Genomic DNA, 23,073 nt, shown 5'->3' on the forward strand with positions numbered 1-23,073 from the left:
TGCTCTACTTCAGTTTGGTAGGAACCTCCAGCACACATACTTGACTATGTACTAAGCTTCAAGTATATTCATTGCAATAAAGAAACACTTAAATACTTTGGGACAGTAGACAGCTTAATTTATAACAATGGAAAAACTCATAAAAGTAATTAGAACATCTGACGTTTTCAACATATATGGTTAGCAAAGTGCAAGACAGAAATTAGAGACTGAAATCTGCAGATAATACTATGTGCTAGATGCCAGTAGTTCAGTTTAAAGTGTGCTTATTTGAACAACTGCACAAACTTTAAACTGATAGTAAATTAATTCAAGTAAATGCAACAGACAGGAAGGCAGAAATGAAAAGGCTGAAGAATTGAAAACCTTACTTTCAAGTCCATAGGCAGTATTATCTACTATAGAAAGGAAAGAGTTGCAAAAATGGGAGGCCACTTATAGCACTTGCATCTCCCTTGTCTTTCTTTCGTACCCAAGGTCATCTGGTTCAAGACTCAAATTGGAGTTAAAGAAACCAATTCCCACACGTGTGGCAGCTGCTGCCCTGCCGGTGTCACTGAGTTACTCCCATCAAGAAGAAACACTTCAGAAAGAACACTTTAATATTAGTGCTGGCTGCTAGCCTGCAAAACAGAAGATGGTACTGAATGCTACTTTACAGCAGACCCACATTCTTTTTCCTTCTGCACTTAAACTTATAAGGATTTTTTAAAAATATTTGTTAAAGTAGTTTAATCAAAAGTTTGAGAATACATTCCCTCTTCTGTACAGGATTCCAGTATAGGTGAACATCAGTTTTGAAGGAATCTAGGTTAACTATCAAATTTGTTGTAACATACGGTAAAATGCAGAAACAAAGACAGAGTTCAGGAAAGGAGTTTGCCCCCCAAAACAAAAATAAGCTTTTGTTGAATGGCACACACTTTCTCACAGATGCTCATTTTATATGAAATCTACACATACAATTTGAAAAGGAAAAAAATCAGATTTAGATATTAGTTTGTGAAATGGCTTATGTATTGTGGGGTCATATTTGAACTAACTTGATAAAGACAAAGAGTTAAAACTGATGAAATTTTTCTCCCAACTCATAAATACATAGTTTGTCTCTGGCTAACTGGTATAAGTTAGGAAGTAGAGAACAAAAATAAATATATAAAAAAAAAACTATACTAACATTGCATTATTTTGAAAATTAAAATGGTCCTTTAACAAAGTTTCATGTTTCCATCTCTTCAAGAGAAGAGAGACTTAAGACACAAATGATAGCAACTTAAGGAAAATCATTAACTAATGGGTTAAGTTTCAAGAACAAAATTTAAATCATCTTCCTGAGGTTCTCTAATTATACAGATATTTGAATTTGCAAATGATAACTTTCAACATCTAGTCATTCTCAGCCTAAAACACCAGCTTCATATGAGCTTATTTATAAGCAATAAACAAAGTCAAATATTGAAGAAAACATGCTTCCATTAAAGGAGATTGCCGAGTCCTAAATGGGCAGCAGTTCAAGAATGCTACACTAGTAGTCAGGCATGTACGATTTACAGTACTTTTACTTTTCTACTGCTGTCACTAAGTTTAGAACATGCCCTACAAAAAGGCCTTCCTGATTTTAAAGTGCTCTCCAGATCTGTAGTACACTTATTTTTGGTATTTTCAATACAGGCCTTTGAGACCTTGCCTTCAGCCTGACTGTCTTCCATAACCTTTTGCTAGGAGCTAGCGTACCGTGTTCTCCCCCCACGCCATCACGCCCAGGCAGTTACTCATGCACTCCGAGCTGTCAGTAGGATACCTCATCACTAATGCAGAGAGCAATGATGTACTTTTGTCTTTTGTGTTTAAAAAAAGCTGACAGTTCTTTGTCATTATGTCTCTTGTAAGTGTAGCCCACGAAATTGAAGAATTAGGGAAGAAATAATCCTGTCATGTCACATGCAGGCTTATCTATGCAGGGAACATTATCCTACAATGCATTCTACTTCATTGTTTTGAAAAGTTCTACCACAAAAATAAACATATAAAGTTGAAAAGCAATGGATGGCTTTACACACAGTGCTTGTTAAAAAAAAAAAGCCAGGCCACAAAGTCATCCTGCATGTCTTTTAAGTTCTCAAGACAAATTTGGGAGGCTTCTGGATTTGTGTTACTTAAGAATCCAAGTGATAATATGCAGCACAATGATGAAAGAGCAATTTCAATCACACATCTAATAATCTGATGTGAACATGTTGAGTCATAAATCTACCATAACAGGGGCTATGTTTTTCTTACAGGGAAAGAGAAATAAGAAAAGTGGGCAGGAGAACAGAACTAAGCAAGTTTTCTTCTGTTTTATTTTTGGACTGGCAGAAAGTTTCTTGCCCATGTTACACAAATAAGCCAGCTGCTAGCAGAGCACTCCAGAAGATTTTGAAAAACCAAAATCTTTCCTTGTTTATTCCGAAGATAATGCTCACCCCAACAGCACAACTCATAAAAATCATGTCCTAAATTCTAATGGCACTTCTGAGTTATAACAAAAAAAAAAAAAAAGCAAACTGTTTGCCAATGTGTACAAAGAAGAGGAGAAAACTGATAATTTTACAAATGAATTCGACACTGTAAGAACTTGGAAAACATTTATTTTGCTACCTCAAATTTGTTATTTCTGTACCATATATTCAGGCCTTCCCCCTTCCCAAATTTGGCTACACCTCTCATGCACAGCATTGATCTTATAACACAGGATTTCAAAGTCCTCTAAGTGCTGCTTTAATTGATGCTCATATGACCAGTCAGAGGTATTGTTATTGCAATCATTTTTTTTTTTCTTACTAAATATTCAAATGCCTCACAGCTATTGAGCTATTTAATAACAAACGTATCCATACCTAACTGTAACACATGCTTCACTTTCTTTATGGATAAGTAACGTTATTTATTTGCACAGTAACTTTTCTTCACTCCAAAATTTGATCCCAACTGTTTTAATTGTATCCTTGCTTTTTGTTTCACTTAGTTACAGAAATAACAAAAAGACTGATGATTTTTCAAAACTACTCTTTGCCCCAGGCATATAAAAGCTTTAACATGAACTATGGAAGACCAATAAATAAAGTCATGGTAATATCCCCACATGCACCTAGCGTACTGCTACAAAACCTTAACACTGTTTTCAACCTTTGACATCAAGCTAGATGAAACTACATCTTCCATCCACGCATGATGCACAAATCAATGCTATTTTCAAGGCTCTCTCAGACAAAGAAGTTCTTACACTCCCATGCAGCATACCATGAGACCTTCTGCCTGAAGAATGCGAAGCTAGAAAAGAATTGCCACTGACAGGGCATGGATGTTCATTATCTGCCTATCCATCTCCAGCAGAATTGGACTGTCTTCATAGTGCCTAGCAAAAGCCACATAAACAGAGTAAATCTGTCTGCATCAAGCCTGTAACCTGAAAAACATTTTACTGCATAAACCAGCATTGCTGGGAAAAACAGAAAAACACACCAAAAAAGCACACAATAGAAACCCCACCCTGAAGAACCAGCAGTCCTAACCTCTCCTAGAGGCTTGTTCCTGCCCCAGACTACCCCCTGACGCATGCCAGTGCAAACCTTTATAGGGCCACATCGTGAACTGGACTGTGAAACTTATCTAGCTGAAAACTGATTTAGGAAAAACAAAACCAAACCACCAAGTGAACATCAAATCAAAACTAGCAACAAAATCTGTTCGCTCTATAGCTGTTTGTGCAAATGCAAAGCAACACAGCATGGCACAGAACTGCTTTTAGCAGCGGCACCAGCTGACAAAGTCTGACACGTTCTCTGAACAGCCTCAAGTCTGCCTGGGCAAAACTTCCAGTTATAGCAGACAGTGAGGACAATGAACCAACTAGAACTTTTCCATCCTAAATTTATCACAGATTTGCCTTGTGTCTTAGCAATCTACAACAATAAAACAAACCGAATCAACCTTTTTATAGTTTTCAAATATACATATCTTTGAGTTCCTAAGTTCAAAAGCAAACTACAGTGCCAGTGACACATTAAACCATATCATTAATATTATTTCTTGCTTAATAAAGTTGTTTGTGCTTAGAACCTCAAAACAGAAACAAACACATAACCTTTTTTCTGCTTCCTTCAGCCATCAACTCCCAGTTTCTCCTCAAATTACGAGAAGTTCATATTTAAAAAAAATGTACATACATAAGTATATTGTACACTATGGGGATCTTTACATGCTCTGAGCATTAATTTTTAAAAGACATCAATAAAGCTCTTACATTCTGAGACCTGAACAACATTTTCCATGTTTAACGCCCAGCACTAATTCAGAAAACTATTCCTGCTGTCTAGTGGACTTATAATCCACATAAGAAGTTCTCCTTTCTGACCTGATCTGCTTTTAAGTACTCCTGTCACGTTAACAGCCTAACATCATCCTTGAGATTTATCCTGGAACTCAGTGGAAAGCTGTTCCCTGGTTCCTCTCAACATAAATAAAAAAACAGCCGTTGGTTCTGTTAATTTCATTATCGGGTTCTTCTGTTTAACACAGTTTAAATATCTATGATTCCTTGTACCATGGTGTGGGACTGCAGCCGTTTGAAAATCCTCAGCAGAAACACCAGTACTCCACATACATGAAACAGATAGGTCTTCTATTCAAGCTCTCTGATCTGTATTTATATAGAGAATGAATGAGGAATTCTCTGTCATTTAAAAACTAACACGTCTCCAATGGTGTAGGAAGGCTTACAGAAACCCACAAGAATTGGAGGCAGAAAAAGCTAGCTAATTTACCCATGGTTGCATTTCTTTTCTTTTAAAGAAGAAAAACAACATAGCCCAGTTTTCTGGATTTACTTAACAGGCCAGAGCACACACTCTCTGGGTCCTGCCACATATTGGCCTTTCTTTATAGCAAAACCCAAACAACCCCCCCTCCACAAAAAATAACAAAAACACCCTGAACAGGAAAAGATTGGCATGTATTAATCTTCCATAGCCCAGCCCTTCCCCAATCAATTCTTATTTGGTACTTTCGGGTTATTTCTCCTTCTGATCAGGCTGCACTACCATTCTCCACCACCCACAACACACACCCCTCAGTCCTTGGAAGAGCTTTCCAGACCAATGCCTATGAAGCCACTTCCCTCCAACACTCCTTCAAGCAATCCCTTGCTACAACACATCCCCAAACGAACAGCTGAGACGCTGATGCTCAGGCACTACCACCTATATCAGTGCTTTCTCTTCCTCCCTGAATTTACATCACCCATTTTTTGCACGCTTGCTTGTGTAAGCTCTTTGAGGACAGACTCTTACTGGCTGTGTGTTAAGTAAAGCCTAGATCCCGACCCAGAACGAGCTCCCAGACACCACAGTAACACAAACAGCCATCTATAATGGTGTAACAAAGGCCTTTAGTATAGACACAGTCATCCTAGCAGAACTACGCTTATGGTAATCTCCCTGTTTTCTCCCTGGTTGCCCAGCGGAAGTAAAAAAAGCACACTGACAAGAAGAGCACAGTTTGCCATCACGGTGCACCCACGCCAGAAGCACTCTGTGCACCACTGCAGCAGTGCTCAGGAACAACGACCAAGGCAGCCATGACTTTCACACCCAGCACAGGAACCCGCATCTGTAGCTAGCATCAACAAAAATAGAAGTTGTGGCCACATGCTTAAACGCAATCAAACTACCACTACTTCAGGATTCAACAAGTGAGCCACAGCAAGTGATCACCCTCCCCCTCTGTGAAGGTAAGTGCCTATCTGGAGCAGCTCACTTACTGCCTCTTCTGTTACCAGCAGCACCACTCCCAGTGGAGCTGATCCACGTAGGGGAACCAAACTCTGCAGCTGCACGCTGTCCTCTTCAGATTAGTGTCCGCTCACCACAGAGCTCAGCCATAACCCCCATGCCAGCTGCCAGAAGTTGGGCTGGCAAAGTCAAGGGATGCCACAAAACTGCATTGGTCTGACACAGTCACGGGATTCCTGAAGGTTCTGGAAAGCATCCCAAGAAGCACCACGAGAAAACCCACAGAGCAGAACGTCGTTTCATAGGATGCATGCCGAGACTGCCATGTAAATGATTCAAATCACTGGTGAGCTGTCAAACATAGCAAGCAACAAGGAACTGCAAAATGGCAGTAACAAAAAATGGCAGAGTCTTCTGTCAGTGTGACTTAATTATATTGCTGTGCTCCAAATAAACAAACTAATCAGATGTAACATTACTGTAAGGACATGCCCAATGCATTTTGGCTAATGGTGCTATTAGTTCCTGTTTTCATGTAGTACTTCTGAATTGTATCTCAAGGCAGCAGAAGTTTTGGACCTTACAACATAAATCTCATTTCTGTTGTGGGGGGAAAGGTAACAAAAAAAAAACAAAAACATACCACTAGCAAAAAAGTTATTTTCCTTATGGTAGGAACTGCAGACTCAGTTTTCAAAAAACAAAACAGCAACAACAAGAGAAAACAGAATACAAAAATACAAACCAACACACCAATAATTAAAGCTTGCTTCAAAATGCCATATAAATGCCTTGCCTGTGCTACACAGAAACTATTTCATGAGAGAAAAGAAACTTCATCTCAGTCTGTTCCTGAACTCATTTGCTTACTAGATCCATGAAGGGAAAATATTATACATACATTTTAAAACCAAAAAACCTACCACCAATTTGTACCAGTTGTACAAGTGATCCTGGAAAAAGCAAAAAATCAAAAGCAGGCAGAGCCCCTTGTGCTGCATACAACCCACCATAAGGCTTTACTCCTCTGAATCTAAGCAGAGGCCATGTAATGTCTGAGCCTCTAATTCAGCAAAGCACTGAGACACTGAAGGAAGAGATTCCTAATCCCATTATTAAGCCCTTAAACCACCGTTCCCCAATGTAAAGGACATGTTTATCTAGTTATTCTGCTACAGATTTTAGGTTACGTTATAATGAATGACCATTCAGCGTGTAAAACTTCTCCAGCAGAGCTATTAAGCATACTGTAACTAAATCTACTTTTCTACTACCCGTCACTAATGATTTATTTTCAGTTAAAATAACAGATCAGGGTCCTAGAAAGACATCTGCTCTGACAAAGAAAATTAAGTCAAATGTATACAAGTCCACATCATACATAAACCTGTAACATTAACAGGCAGACCGACAGGATTCAGATGTGGAAGGATAAAAAAAGACAACACAAAACAAAAACCAAACCAAAAGCCCTACCCATGCACCTACCTAAAGGTATTTTAAGGACTGTTTATGTTCCACTGAGGACAGGATGTATATTTTACTAATACAAATTTTGAATACAGTACTGTTTAAAGAGTAATATATATCCACAAATGGAAAAAAACTGAAGTGCTTCCCTAAACCCACTAGTTCTGGAAGCATTTGTAGGGAGCTGAGAAGTTCAAGCAGCTGTACACACATTTTCATGTCTAAACTGCAATAGAACGGTTTAGGATATTTTCACCTGAATGTGACATTTTCTTGTTCTGAAGAAACAAGATAATTCAAAATTATCTGAGGCTAATCTGTCCTAGCTGAACAGTATTTGAAGGTAGTCTTACTGCTGAATATCCAGCCTAATTATAATGTCTGTTCAAAACAAATTAATTAGGTTACTTGTACCTTTTTAAAATGTCCTTAGGCACTTGACCACAGCTAATAATAAATATCCAGTACATTTTTATCTCTAAAAAAGCAAGCATCATTATCTCTATTCCAAAGATGGGGAAATTGAGACGTGAGCAGGCAAAGTCATCTGCCTAATGTCACCTAGCAGAGACTAGAGCAGCCAGGAAGGAAATGCAGGTCTTCAGAGTTATAACTTGTAGTTTAGTCCTACATGGCAAGGTACAAGTCCCTCATTTTGTGCACATTTATATGTAAAACGTGGCTGTGTACTCTGAAGCTCAACTGTCCAATTTATTTCAAATAGGCTAACAAAATATCAAGTATTTTTCAAACATGTTCATTTTATGGATATTCTTGTAACGGATATGAAACGGAAAAATAAAAGCAAACAGTCAAAACTATACAGGATGTGCCATCCAAGTAAGCGTAAACTTCACTTTACCTTTGTTTCAGTCATGGTATTGTTCATCACTCCTTTAGACACAAAATAAGTTAGCAATGGCCTTTGAACACGACTGTTGTGACATAGTTCAAAGAGCTCTGGCTACGGCATCATCATGGATTAGATGAGTAGGGCTTCCATTAAAACAAAATATCAGCGACGAAAAAATAAAATCCCTTTATTCTGACCAGTCCAGAAATAAAGACATTTTTGCAAATATTTTGTGTCTTTAGATATACCTATTTTCGACTGAGTTTTAAACACTCTTTCAAATTTTACACTTCAATTTGAAGCAAGCGAGGCTGTTACATTTGTATTTGCTATATGGTATAGCCCAAGTTCTCTATTTAATCAAGTATTTCATTTTAGTTACAAAATCACATACTTTAAAAAAAAGACACAGGAATTATTTTGGAAGCCTAATTTTGAATTAATGAAAAAAATTCTTATATCCTGTAACATCAACAATAAAAGTCTGAAAATGAAAACTTTTACATTTCTGTCCTGAAAAGTAGCATTAGAGAACACCTAGAAGCACAGTCACAAACAATAGATGCATTTGAATACCTTAGTAACTTCTGTTACCCAGGCCATATCAACCTGACAGCTGACAGCTATCACCACTTAAGAAAAAGCACATATATTTGGAAATGGAAAACCGATTTTGAAAAAAAATAAGGCATTTTTCATTTAAAATTGTAAAAATTTTATTTCATATTTGCCTTAAGGACCTAGGGCATTGTTAGTTGAAATTGTATTTTATGAGGAAACAGAGTTACCGCTTCCGCTAGAAAGCAAAGAGTTAAAGGCTACGCAATTAACCTGCAAGCAAGCATTTCAGAGGCCAGTTTACCTGCTGGACAAAGTTCTAAAAGGATGCAAGCTCAGAGAAGGACAGCAGAGTTTTGGAAGAGAAGACAACATCATCAATACAGGTTCTTACCCAAGCTCCTTCCCCCTCCTACAAAAGAACCTGTACTGGAGATAAAAAAGGAAGTAAAAAGGTAAGCTGCCTTTATGTAAGCTCTCAGTCTTTGGTAATCAGGTAATTTTGCTGATGAAGCTACTAAACAAAACTATCTAAAAGGGTGTTTGTTTACTACCAAGTTTATTTTGCACTACGTGTTTGGTAATTACTGAGGAAAAAGTGTTACGTTTTGTGCCTTGAACAAACTTATGTCAAAACTTGCTTAGAAACAGGAGATAGTTCCTACTGTCTGTGAAATGTTTAAGTGAGATATAGAAGAATGGAAAAAATGCCTTGCAGAAATAGCAGGACAGAAATGCTTTGTGGCCATTTGCCAGCAGAGGTTTTTAAGAAACTGTTCCATCAGATATGGAGTATTTATATATATTTATATATATAAACCTGTCATTGTGAGGAGAAGTGCAATCTAAGGCCCATTTAATTAAATGGAGTTTGCATTGAAACAAGTGCATATACCACATTTTTTCTTCTCAGTGGGTAGCTATTTTGCCCTTCTGTTTTCCGTATTTCCCCCAAACCCACTTCTCATCCTGTCAGTAGTTGTTGTGGAAGTTTACCAATCTTCATACCAGGGAGTCCAGCTGATTCACAAGAACCAAAACACGTCTATTAACTTCATCCAAACCTCACAGAAACTACTTGCATCACACTGGAGCTTTCAGGGCTATCATAACCAAATACATATAGAATATGTGGTGTCAATAAGCAACATGCCGCGTTTATCACTGACTGATACTCACTTTTGATTCAAAGTCGGGATCAAGCCCGGGATTAACACTGTTTTTAGCTCGTTCTCAGTAGGTCTTCAGAGTATTATCGAAACATCTAAACCACACATGGTTCATGATCTAGATCAACCCACTTACGTGAGGCTTTCAACTTCTACTGTAGCTATGCATTTTACAACTTCCTCCCCTTTCCACATAAGATTGCGGTCAATATGCAAGTAAAAGCCTATTTAAAATAAGAACACTATTTAAGTTAGCATCCTTTAGTTTGAGGAAGTTTTCTCCTGAAAAAAAAAAAACATTAGCAAAATGGTATATTTCATGCTGCACTATGGTTCTCCTTACTTTGGTAACATGCCACTGAAGCAACTTTTATACATAGGTATATGAAGAGTAATATGTTTTGAAAAATTAACAAGGAAAATGATATCACAATTTTTGCTAGTATATGCCACTGAAATCAAAACAATACCTTTAAAACGTTTCTTCCTGATATGGAACTTCCTCTAAAAAAAATACCGGAACATAACAGTTTACAAACTTAAGCCCCACTGGTGTTTCCATGTTAATTTCATGACCTTTCTGTTTTGCTCAAAGACTACAAGTACTGATACAAAAGTTGCACCCTATCTTGTGTTACACTTGGTAACCAAAGGATCTGATCTACTCTCTTTTATTTTTTAAATATGCATCATCAGTCAATCTTCCAAAAAAAAAAAAAAAAATTAACCTCCAAACCCCCTAAACAAAAAAACACAGCTAATTTCTGTTTAGATAACCCTACTCCTCTTCAGTGCTACTTGCAGAACTTCTGCTTCCACTTAGCTTACCTGTCACACTACCATAGTTACTTATTCACGCAGCTTACCACTTCAAACAGGTTTACCAGCTTATATATCATCGTATCAAGTTTGTATTAACATACTGATTCTTCCTAGACACTTACAAGCCACTGATTAAAGTTTAGCGTTTTGGATGGATTCTTAGCCTTCAGCCATCTCATGTGCTCCAATCTGAAGAAGTGCTACACCTCTATTGTGCCTTCTCTTCCTTTGTTACTCGAGCGCTGACATTTAAAACTACAGGAAAATTTGACGGTGTTTATGAAATAAATTCCTCCTTTTTTAAGCACGCTGTTCTAATTTCGATTTGAATGCTAAATTCAATGCTTTCCATTTATGGACTTGTTAGTTTGGCTAATTGTCCAAGGAATAAATTCAGAAAGGCATTCTTTGCCCGATTAACCATAAACTCGCACAGATTAAAAAAAAAAAAAAAAAAAAAAGAACAAAACAAAACAAAACAAAACAAAAAAAAACAAACGGAAAAGGAGCTTTCTTTCAGACGAGGAAGCGGAAGAGCTGGCAGGTTGAGCTGACATTTACAGATAAGGGCACGGCAGCGGAGCTCCCGGGTGGTATCCGAGCCCGCAGCTGACAGGCAGGGCAGCGCGACCACGCAGCCCCCGGGGCCCCAGGCCTTCATTTATACACCCCCCAGCAGCGACAAACCCCTCGCCTTGTGCCGGACGCCGCCGGCGGGCCCGTTTTCTCCTGCTGCCGGGCGCTGAGCTCGAGGCCTGCACAGCGGCGGCGGGGCCGCGGGCTCGAAGCTGCCCGGCGGGAGGCGGCCCCCTGCGGCCGGGGGGCGCTGCGGGCCGGGCCGTGCCGAGCCGTGCCGGAGGGCCGGAGCAGCGGCAGGCAGACAAAAGCGGGTCGCGGCCGGCAGCGGGGTGGGGCCGTGACCGGGCGGCGGCGCCTCCGCTCCCAGGGGAGAGCGGCGGGAAGAGGCCCGGGGTGGGCGCGGGCTGCCCCCGCCTCCTTCCCTTCCCCTCCTTCCCCTCGGCCGGCTCTGCCTCCCCCCTGCCCCCCCAACCCCGGCGGCTTTACCTGGAGCTCGGTGAAGAGGATCTCCCTCTCGGCCGCGTTGGACGCCATCGCGCTGGGGTTTGAAGTCCGCACCTGGCCGCTGCCGCTGCCGGCGGGGAGGGGAGCGAGGGAGGCGGGCCCGGGGCCGGCGCTACGGGCGCATCGGGGGCGGGGGGAGCGCCCCGCGCTCAGGCAGCCAGACGGGGGGGCGCGGGAGGGGCCGCTGCCGCCCCCTCAGCGCTCATGGGGGGCGCGCCGAGGCGCTGCGCTGCCCGCCGGGCCGCCCTGCGCTCCCCCGCCCTGCCGCGGCGCTCGGCCCTGGCGGCGCTCGGCCGCGGCTGCTGCTGGCGCTGGGGCTGCTGCCGGGACCGCTGCGGCTGCTGCTGCTGCTCCTGCGGCCGCCGCCGATGTCGCACCATTTGGCTGTCACCCTGTCGCAAAAGCGCCGCTGCTTTGCGGCTCCCGGAGCACGTGATGGCGGAGAGGGCAGGGCAGGGGGGCGGAAAGGGCTCTCTGGAGGGAGCTGGAGGCGCGCGCAGCCCACCCCCTGCGGGATGAGTGGCGCGAGCGGGCGGCGGCCGTTGAGGGGGGGGCGTCTCAGCCCCCTGCCCTCGGTCCCTTCAGCGCTCTCGACCCCTCGGCGCCCGACGCCCCCAGTCCCCCTCAGCGCTCTCAGCCCCCTCAGCCGCCCCAGCCCCCCCGGCTCCTCAGCCCTCTCGGCGCTGTGAGCCGGCTCGCGCCCTCGGCCGCCTCACTGCTTCGGCCCCCTCAGCCCCCTCGCCACCTCAGTGTGCTCAGATCCCCTCGGCCCCTGAACCACCTCGGCGCTCTCAGCGCCCCCAGCCCCCTCATCACTCTGAGCCCCCTTGCGCCCTCGGCTACCTCGGCTCCCCAGCCCTCTCGCGCTCTGAGCCCCCTCGGCCCCTCAGAACCTCTCAGTGCGCTCAGATCCCCTCGGCTCCTCAGCGCTGTGAGCCCGCTTGCACCCTCGGCTCCCTCACTGCTTCAGCCCCCTCAGCTCCTCAGCCTACTCAGATCTCTGAGCCTGCTCGCGCCCTGAGCCCCCTCAGCCCCCTCACGCCCTCGGTGTCCCCAGCCCCCTCGGAATCCCTCGCACCCTTGGTGCCCTCAGCGCTTCCAGACCCTCCCGCCCTCAGCCCCCTCATCACTCTGAGCCCCCTCAGCCCCCTTGGCTCCTTAGCTCCCTCAGCGCTGTGAGGCCACTTGTGCCCTCAGCCCACTCGTGGCCTTGGCTCCTCAGCCCCCTCAGTGCTCTGAGCCCCCTTGGCTCCTCAGCCCCCTCACCACCTCAGTGCGCTCAGAACCCCTCAGCCCCCTCGGCGCTGTGAGGCCTCTTGCACCCTCAGCCCACTTGCGTCCTCAGTTCCCTCGGCTCCTCAGTCCTCTCGCACTCTGAGCCCCCTCGGTCCCTCAGCGTGCTCAGATCCCCTCTGCTCCTGAGCCCCCTCAGTGCCCTCAGCCCCCTTGGCTCCTCAGCCCCCTTGGCGCTGTGAGCCCGCTTGCTCCCTCGGCCGCCTCACCGCTTCAGCCCCCTCGGCTTCTCAGCCTACTCAGCGCTCTGAGCCCGCTCATGCCCTGAGCCCCCTCGGAACCCCTCCCACCCTCAGCACCCCCAGCCCCCTCTTGCCCTCAGCCCCCTCATCACTCCGAGTCCCCTCGGCGATGTGAGGCCACTTGCGTCCTCTGCCTGCTCACGCCCTCGGCCCCCTCAGTGCTCTGAGCCCCCTCGTCTCCTCAGAACCCCTCGGCCCCTCAGAACCCTGTTGGTGCCCTCAGCGCCCTTGCCCCCTCGTCTTCTGAGCCCCCTCAGTGCCCTCAGCCTTCTCGGCTCCTCAGCTCCCTCAGCGCTGTGAGCCTGCTTGCACCCTCGGCTCCCTCGGCCACCTCACCACTTCAGCCCCCTCAGCTCCTCAGCCTACTCAGATCTCTGAGCCCGCTTGTGTCCCGAGCCCCCTCTGCCCCCTTGCACCCTCGACGCCCCCAGCCCCCTCCGAACCCCTTGCGCCCTTGGCACCCTCAGCGCTCCCAGCCCCCTCATCTCTCTGAGCCCCCTCAGCTCCTTAGCTCCCTCGGCGCTGCGAGGCCACTTGCGCCCTCTGCTCCTCAGCCCTCTCGCACTCTGAGCCCCCTCGGCTCCTCAACCTACTCTGCGCTCTAAGCCTGCTCACACCCTCAGCTCCTCAGCGCGCTCAGATCCCCTCAGCTCCTGGGCCCCCTCGGTGCCCTTGCCCCCTGGCTCCTGAGCCCCCTCAGCCCATCAGCACCCCCAGCTCCTCAGCCCCCTCCACCCCTTCAGCGCCCAACCTCCTCAGCCCCCTCAGCTCCTCAGCCCCCTCAGCGCCCTCAGCTCCCGCCCCGTTTGCGAAGCTCCGTGTCCCGCCGTTTCCCCCATACTGTGGGGATTCCTCTGGGGTGTGCGTGTGGCAGACCCCCCGGGCCGGCGGGAGCCTCCTCCAGCCGCTTGTAGCCTAGGCAGCTAGCTCGGGAAGGACGGGGCTCGCTCGCCTCAGGCGCCCCGAGTAGGGGCAGCCCCCTGCCGCCCCCGGGAGCTGCAGCGGCGGCCCAGGAGGTCGAGGTGAGTGAGGGGCTGGCAGGGCGGTGCTCGGTAGTCGAATGGGCCGAGCTGCCCTGGGGGTGCTCGGGGGGCCGGGGAGTCTCAGAGCTTCAAAGTGAGCGCCTGTGAAGAAATGGTCTCTCTCCCCCAACCCCCGGCGGCGTGTGGCCCTAGTATTTACTCGTAGTTTCCTGCCTGTGTGTTTTTTCACCTGCCCATAAGAACACGCTTTCTGCTGCCTGGTCTGTACACACCCGCACGTTCCCATTCCACCGTAATTTCTGGTGTCGCATTAGGCTAATTGAGCTCATTCAGGACGCTATGTGAAAGCAATTAAACTGTTTTTGTCTGTGCAGTTCCTGCCAGGCTCACACAAGCTGGGGCATTTTTGCTAGATACATCTTCATGCAAGCATTGATATTTGTTCTATTTGTCGTAGTGCATCTCTGCATTGCTGTGGCCTAATCATAGCCTCTGTGCTCTAGAACTGCTGGTTAAATTTTGGAGTTTCTTTTTTCTTTCTTTTTTTTTTTTTTTTGAAAAAAGCAAAGAAATTAACATTTTAAATGTTCTTAGACTTCCATCGTTGAACACCAAACAAACCCAACAACCTGCAGTACTGTCTATTGTGCGTTACAAGAGAAGTTTATGGACATATTCACGGAGTTAATTTCACATAAAAGAGATGTTAAGATAGCTGTACAATGACAATGCAGATCTTTACACAAATGAGATTTTTTTCCACTGACTTATGCATACAAAACTATGTTGATATGGTTCATAAGCTTGCACGTATGCAAATTTGCATATAGGCTTAGTTCGCTTGAAGCCAGCGGCTTTAATTTTTGTTTTGAGTGGCCAGACAATTATAGGCTAAGAAGAAAAGGGGAAGGAAGGAGGAAAACTTTACCTGCCATTTGTCTAACAGTCACTGTTTTACAAAGAATATTGAAAGTTCATAAATCACGGATAACAGTTTTAAGGCAAGGTTTTAATTATCGTTTGCTGTCACACTGGTACGTGAGAGCAACCAGTGAGGAAAGCACACTAGATATCATAGATGAAGGTGCACCATCCCAGGCTAAATTGTAGATAATATCCGGAATTGCCTTAGCAGCTGGATAAAATTGTTGAGGTGTACGCCTTCTGTGGTGAATAGAAGTGCTTCAGGTGTGCTTTGGGCTCCTCAGTGATTTTTACTTAATGTGCTATTTTAAAGTACTGAAAGAATTCTAACTTGGAAGGTCATGGGGGGGGTGTCTCTTTTCTGAGTCTGTGGGCATCATGTAAACATCTTTATGTGATCGAAAGCCCCAAGGTACATAACTCATTTCTTGGGTATAAAGAAGAGTTTCAGAAATTGTTCATGTAACTCAGTTGTGAAAAAGTGGGGGAATCGTACTTATATTGCCTTCACCAGACATTCTGGCTCAATTTTTACTGTGGACAGAGTTTCAGATTATCCAGTAAAATCTAGGCTAGCACAGTTTTGCTGTAATTTATATGAAGTGGTCTTAGTTTAGCAGACAGAAGTCAAGAGGCGTAAGTTGGCTTTACTTGTGGAGCATGATGCACATTGGGGCACATTGTTGGACAAGGTGGGGGAGGCAAGACAAGATATTTATACAATAATTTATCATTTTGAACATGCTGGAGTGATGCTAAATTGTATTTAAGTTAACTTGAACCATTTTTGAGAACAGATGTTTAAGGGTACATAGAAGTAATCAGAAATGACCAAACTATGTGATTTAATGACTTCATACACTTGTCATCATGTACATGTTCCGTTGCTGCAGCTTGTCTACTAGAATGCTCCTATTGCAGAGGAGGAGTCCATGTGCTGGTGTGTATGATTTACAAGTTGTGGTCAGAGGCAAACACAGAAAGTGCCCTAAAGAAAACTTGTAGCTGTATAAGCAGGTGTCCACAGAGTTAGCGAAGCTCCGAGATTCAGTGTAAAACAGGCAGCTGATTTAGTTCATGCTCAGTTTAGTCTGCCAATTGGGTGTAGACTAGAAATACTGTTATCCCTGCCAAGACAGGGACTATAAGCTTTCTCATTTTCCTGAAGTGCTAGATTCTTTGTTAGAAGTGTGTTGGTACAGGAATCAAAAGAGGAACCAGTTCGAAAGAGCAACATTTTCTGTTCTAAATACCTGATAATTAAATCATTTTTCTTACAGATTTTGGAAAGCACAAGGCAGTGCTGAACAACTGTAGCTCTACGTTTAAGTACTATGACAGTGAAATACTGAGCAAACGAGAACATTCCAAGTGAGTCCCAAAATAGAAGGTAGTTAAGTATGTAAGTCCATGAATTTAGCATTATATGGAATCCTGAGTTCAGCCCTTGCCTTAAAATATCTGAATGCTTTTTCTTCAGCCCTTATTCTGTTAGTTCATCCCCTGTACTCAGTTAACATGCCAAAAAAGCAAAATAAATAAGAGGGATGTCAGTACCATTAGCTAAGTTGCCTTTAATTATTTATTTTCTTGAGGTTGTATTATTAAGGCCTTTGTCCCAAAGAGATGGAAAAGTACTGTGACTTCTGGTGTTCTAGTTTGACAAAGCACGCCTTATGAATCCTTGTGAATATTATGGAACTAATTAGTAACATATCGAAGATACTGTAAGCAAAATCGAGGGTATTTTTTGGATTAGGTTTAGCTAGTCCTATACATTATCTAAGGAAGAGTGTGACTTCAATGAGTGATGCATACAGAAATTAGGATGGAAGGTTTGTGAAGAACAGCCAACAGGTGTAATAATGATGTTATGTTTACTGCCATCAAGACTCTACCGGGAAAGAAGTAAGTTTTCCTTTAACCTTCTGGTTAATCTGTCTTGTTTAAATTAGTGTTGTAATCTGTCTTGTTTAAATTAGTATTGTATTCTAGAGGGACAACCATGCATAGATGTGTTTGGGTTGGCATTAAATGAAATTCTTGGAAGGAAGAAATTACATAGCATTCCACCTGCACTGTATTAGTGAGTGAGGGCACAGCACTTGTAGTGCAGCCCACTAATTTTTAGGCACATAATAAGATCTAAAAATAAATGAGTTTTTTGATGGGGGAGGGGCTGGGGGGGGGAAGATTATTTAATTTTTAAGTAATATTGATACTTGTTAAAGAAAATCATTTTCCTTTGTTCACTGGTAAAGTGGGAATGCTAAAATTCACAGTACAAGTCTACTTTAGGATAACATTTTCTCTTTAGTTCTTTTGCTTAAAAATAAAGAGTCATATGTAAAATGTGATCCTGATGTTAGTTTAAAAAAAAAAAAAAAGCTTTTCAATAGTGTTAGCATGTGTTCTCCCTGACTTGTAGACGTGGTAGCGTTACTTTTGTATTCCCATAGTTGGCCTTCTAGATTGGATCCTGTGAAGTTCTGGAGCTGTCAGGCATAGGAAAAATTAGATGGGAGAATGTATACAACTTTGCCTTTTTTTTTTTTTTTTAAATAATAGCGTGGTAGCCTGGAGATGTTTAAAGAATAGTATATTAATGAGGAATAGCTTCTTACCTTCCTGTCTTGCTTCTCAGATCACTGTGGGGATAGGAGAATGCTTTGCTTCAAAGAGCTTCCAATAATAATCCCTGCATTAAATTTAGAGTGACATGTGTCTAGGTTAGATTAAAATTTGTGATAAAAAATAATTTAATATCATAATCTTTTTTTAGACCAGAGCTGGCTGGTGTTTAGTAATGAAAATGCCAAACGGTGAAGGGGAAGGGGGAGTTTCAGAGATGTAATTGTATTGTGTTTAGCTTGAGATGTTGTTTCCTGTATTGAAAACTCATTTCTACCACAGTATTTCTTAGAAGTTAATCTGAATGAAAGGTGAGTAATTTCTTAAAGGGAATTCCAATATTTTTTTAAAAAAGCATGAGAACTCTGAGGCTGTTACTGATATACCTCTGGCAGTGAAGGGGATGAGATGACACATCCTAAGCAGAAAACTAAAATCACTTTAAGTTTTTTTTTTGTTTGTTTGTTTGTTTAGCTCTTCTGGTGCCTGCAAGTTTGTTTGTTTGTTTATTTATTTATTTATTTATTTATTTATTTATTTTTTAAACTATTCCTTTAATACTCTTTTAATTAAGTAGCTAATCTTACAACTTTTGAGTGAAAATTACTGTGATGTAATTGTAGCTCTGCTACCAGTTGCTGCACACTTTATAGTTAAAAATTGTCTTCTGGATTTACATACTATTACCCAGGGCTACATGTAAGGATATTATCACCCAGCAAAGCAGGCAGATGCCAGGAGGAGTGGAGTACAACAGACCTTATCTTACTATCATTTATTAATTTTGGACCCTGGGAAGACTAGCAGTCAGTGAGAAAAGAGTGCTGGAGGGGAAGGAGGTTCATTCATGTTCTTTTCCCTTCTCCACTTATGAGGGAAACTCTGACTTATGCCAGTTAATGTCTGTGGAGACGAAGTGCCCTACCTGTACGGAACCAGCTGTAAGATCAGACCATATTTCTTTAAAGGAGATCAACTTGGATTATTTGATGTAATAACAAAATGCTATGTGCCTTTACATTAAGGCTATGATCCTACAAGTGGATCATCATGATGGATCTTTACACCTATGCTAAGTCCCAGTGATTCTAATTAAACTTGATGATAGGATCAAGCTTAACATACTCAGCGTTGTTTCTGCAATGAGCTCAGCACAGATGGGCTCTGTGATTTTATAGAACCCAGTGAAGTGAATAGGGCCTGGCGCAGCATGAGCAACGTTAAGGCCTTGTTTTCCATGAATGCAGGTAAGAGGTCAGTTCAGGCAAGGTAACTACACCTTTACTTCTGTCAGCTACAAGGATAGCTGATCTAAAATACCCTAGTTCATTACAAAAGTAAGGTAAGGTGCATCCAAGAGTGATTCAATGTATGTTACGCTGTTATGAAGAAGACTGACTTTCAGAAGAAACGTGGGTGATCGTTACCTAAAGTTGTTGTGAGGAGACATCAGAAAACTGGGGCTCTGGTGGTGATCAATGCATTTTCATGTGTGTCTTTAGGGAGTGCTGTTTTCCATAATTCTGTGATTCTAAAATCAGGTTTTTACAAAAGGCTTTGCAAATATTAAAACAAACAAAAAACACCAGCAAATTTAAACAAACAGACTAAAAATCAAGAGAGTTTGAGAGTTGTGAGGTAGCTGAAGTCCCAGGCTGTGTTTGGAGGGAAGGGAAATGTATTGTAAGGGGAGGGAGTCAGGTATGAGGATCTCCAGAGAAATCTCCACTGAGCAGAGGATCTGTACTTGAAAATCTGCTGTGGGGATGTCTCTGCATGCTTCTGAGCTGGGATTTGACCCAAGTTTGATGAGTCTGTTACTGCCAGCAGTGCTAACCTCCGCATATCTGCTAGCAGCTCCCAGCAGAGTATGCAGGAGGTAGAAGGTTGTGTGCGTTTTCCACTGCATGATGGTACTGACAGATGGTCTCATTGTGTATTGTGGAACTTTGTGTGTGTGGCTCGTGAATTGTTGAGGCTGTCTTCAGCCAAGTTTGATTTGGTGCTCTGAAAAGTAGAGCAAAAACTGAGAGAAGCAGGCACTAAGCCCTTCGCTTGGAAAGAAGTACTGCTGCAGTGCCACATCTGGTGATGTAGTGGCCATACATCAAAGCTTTCTTTAGCTCTAATATGTTTGTGGGTATTATAAACAACCATGCCAAATGATCCTGAAACAGACTTCATCAGACACTCAGTCTTAGATGGTAATGATTTTTGGTCATGATTAACTTGATGGCTGTTTTTTCTCTCCATGTCTTTATCTCTTCTCAGAGACAGTAGCCTGCATATGTAACTCTGTCAGGGATTGAAGTCCTAAGTAGTTATTAACTTGTTCTTAGTGTGCAACGTCCCTGAATTAAAAGGGTAGATCTATCTTCATCTAATGAACACTTAAAACAAGAGAGTTACCAGGCAGGTTTATACCTGGCTTTAATTGTGTTCTCCGTGCTCATCAAATAAAAGGTGCCTTACATTACAAGGTCCACAGTTCTTGGTCTGCTGGGATTGACATCCCCAAGAGAGAAGAGAGCTGAAGAATTTTCAGAGGAAAGGACAGTTGCATCAAAAAGTGTAAAAGGAAAGATGCATTTGAAAAAAATGGTCATGCTGATACCAGATATGTTTCTGCTTCCCTCCCACCCCATTCCCTCTTCTCCATCCTCCCCCTGCATCCCTCCAGTCTTTTATTCTCATGCTATGGCAAACAAACGTACTCTCTTGTAATTTAGTGCAGCTTCAGATTGTTTTGATTCATGTTCTTCGGCTTCTGAACCCTATGGTTCAGAGAGTGGCTGTTACGGTGTTCCACATGTAACCTTAGTACACTGTTGTTTAAGCATCAGTAAGGAAGTAAGAGTGTTATTATTTTTTACATTTTATTTTCCTTTTTGAGTGGAATGGTGATAATAGAGGTGAGGCATGGAAATTAATCACACATTCTGCTTGCAATACCTTTTTAACTGGTGGTAACTGAAACTTTGACACATCTGTGGTGTTTTCAAAGATATTATCTATTACGTGGAGAAATTTGCAGGCATGTGATGCCTGAAAATACACGCAGTGTAGAAGGGCTCAGATGAGATTTATATACTGCAGACTAGCTACAAAGTTAATTGTGGAGTAGCTCTGATTGGAAAGTGGTTAGGTATCTGAAAGAGAAACAACAATTAAGTTCTTGTGCTTCTCATAATTTACTTAGGTACATAGATGTTAGTGATTTTTTTTTTTTTTAATTTAATTAATTTTCCTATAAACATTTGATGTTATGATTTAGTCTGTTTTTATATTATAGAGCAAATACTGGATATCTAAAGGACTAAGCTGAATTCATTTAAGTAGCTTTGAGATATCTCGAAATGCATTCACTGAAATCCCACAAAGTATGGCCTCAGATTTGAACCATTTATTGTAATCACATAACAAAATATATCAATAGAAATATAAAACACTTTAAAGTTGCTTTGCTGCCTAGCAGGTAGTGTGCAGTCAGTAAACTTGCTACTAGTCTCATTTCTTGTTCAAAGAAGAAACTACTGAAGAACGTGTGGAGAAATGTTTTGGAGCCTTGATCTGTTTTCTGTATCTCTGCTGTCAAGGAGCAGTCAGCCAGAGGCAAACATTGAGGTGGTGTTAATGGAGGAGAAGGCTGAAATATTCTAGGTTGGTATTTGAAATGTGATAACCTGGATTTTCTTTACATTCGTTGACCTCTTTGCTTGCTGCAGTGCTGACGTTAGTTTTAATGAAGGTAGCTCTTACACAAGTGTTAGAAATGTCTGTAACTAGTGGAATGCCTTATTCAGTGTGCTCTCATTCTTTCCTTGACTTGTTCCTTGTTTTTTTTTTTTTTTTTTCCTCCTGTCTCTTCCCTTTCCCCCCCTCCTTACTGGAAGTAGTGCAGTGATGGAACAAAGGATAAAAATGAAGTGTAATAATCTAAAAATAAAATAATAGGGCTTACCTTCCCTCTGTTCTATATTCTTTCTCTCCATCCTCAGATCCATCTAGTAGGCCAATCTTCAGCTACAGTGTCCTTTATTTGATTGAGGTAGAAGAATTTAGCTTAATTGGAGCTAAGAGTAATGTGGTCATAATAATGATGGAGATGACAGGACCATATCAATTATATGTCCTCAGTATCTTTGGAACCATGACCGAATACTGTGTGACAGAAGTGTATAATTAGGAGTTGCATAATCAGGCTGATGTTTGCTCTTTTATTAATCATGAAAGATAATAGTAACAATTATTAGAAGAAAGCAACATGTCTAGACATTAAAAGCTTGTATTTTCACCATGGACCTGAACCCAATAACTAATACAGTGCCTATTTACACCTGCCATGAAGGTAGAAGTTAATTTAACATTAGAAGAGTGCAATAACAGGCATGGTAATAAAGCTGTGTATTGTATTCTGAGGAGGCACGCAGACTTTAGTTACAGCAGTCAATATGTTATAACTTGTTTTTATAGCATTCAGATTATCAAAACTTACTTTGAAAATATGAATATTTAGTAAGTATAATTAACAGAATTCATTTAAAAGAAAAAGGTGAAACTGAGGTCAGTAGTGGGTTTGCCATTCACGGGCTGCCCTTAACTGTTTATTGCTTCCCCTTTTCCCAGCAAATCCTGTATTTAAGAAGGATTGTAAGGCCTATGTAATCATTGAGGATTTACTTCCTTTGGTGCCTCAAAACTGCATTTGGCAACAACATTGCTGTTTAATTTTTTTTTTTTAAACATACATGTCACCTTTACAAGGTACGGATTGATGTTACCAGGAAGTATTTTTGGGTGTCAACAATTGTAAATTGTTGCTTGGTATTTGAAATTTAGATAGACATCAGTTCAACTCTGGTCTTACGCTGACAGAAGGCACAGGCAGTTCTGCAGGGATCTTAGATAGGACTGATATAAATTGAAATTCTGACTAATGAGGTCAAGAGTTTTTTTTTTTTTTTTTTTTTTTTTTTTTTTTTTTTTTATGTGCTGGTACAAAATCTTCTTAATTCTCAGTTCTGTTTTAAGATATAGAAGAACTCTAAATATTTAATAGTGTGAAGGCTAAGATACCACTTCCTCTTGTGTCAGTGGTGAATAGAGAGCATAATACTCTGAGAAAACTGCCTCATATTTCTTAATGCTTAATGTTCCTGAAGATTACATGATGTAGATTGCTAGACAACTAGAATTAATAGTTTAATTAAAGTGCTTGAGAATTTGAGTTTACTTCACGTTGTTACCAGTGTTTGATATAATACAGGTAAAATA

General features: G+C 42.3%; 2 protein-coding genes across 11 annotated transcripts in view; one reads left to right on the top strand and one right to left on the bottom strand.

The window, feature by feature from the left end:
- PKN2 (protein kinase N2) overlaps positions 1–12,031 on the bottom strand; it is a 54,521-nt gene extending 42,490 nt beyond the window's left edge. Inside the window, exon 1 of one of the 2 annotated variants that reach the window (XM_084527407.1) lies at positions 11,709–12,031. In XM_084527407.1, the coding sequence (XP_084383533.1) occupies positions 11,709–11,756 (48 nt within the window). In that variant the 5' untranslated portion in view covers positions 11,757–12,031. The remainder of the gene's footprint in view (positions 1–11,708) is intronic. The other variant, XM_084527408.1, reaches the window with a different exon arrangement.
- Positions 12,032–12,252: 221 nt separating this feature from the next.
- The window catches only part of LOC311440453 (uncharacterized protein), a 509,298-nt gene continuing 498,477 nt past the window's right edge, over positions 12,253–23,073 (top strand). For 5 of the 9 annotated variants that reach the window (XR_014695414.1, XR_014695415.1, XR_014695416.1 and 2 more), the window contains exon 1: positions 12,253–14,283. Coding sequence is in view for 1 of the 9 variants with exons in the window: in XM_084527411.1 (XP_084383537.1) it covers positions 19,010–19,046 (37 nt within the window). In the remaining 8 variants the exon portion in view is untranslated. Of the gene's footprint in view, positions 14,284–16,251; positions 17,077–18,576; positions 19,047–23,073 lie in introns of those variants that run through there. The other 4 variants (XR_014695419.1, XR_014695420.1, XM_084527411.1 and 1 more) reach the window with 4 other exon arrangements.

The sequence above is a fragment of the Aythya ferina genome (assembly GCF_964211825.1).
Source record: "Aythya ferina genome assembly, chromosome: 8".
NCBI classification, from domain to species: Eukaryota; Metazoa; Chordata; class Aves; order Anseriformes; family Anatidae; genus Aythya; species Aythya ferina.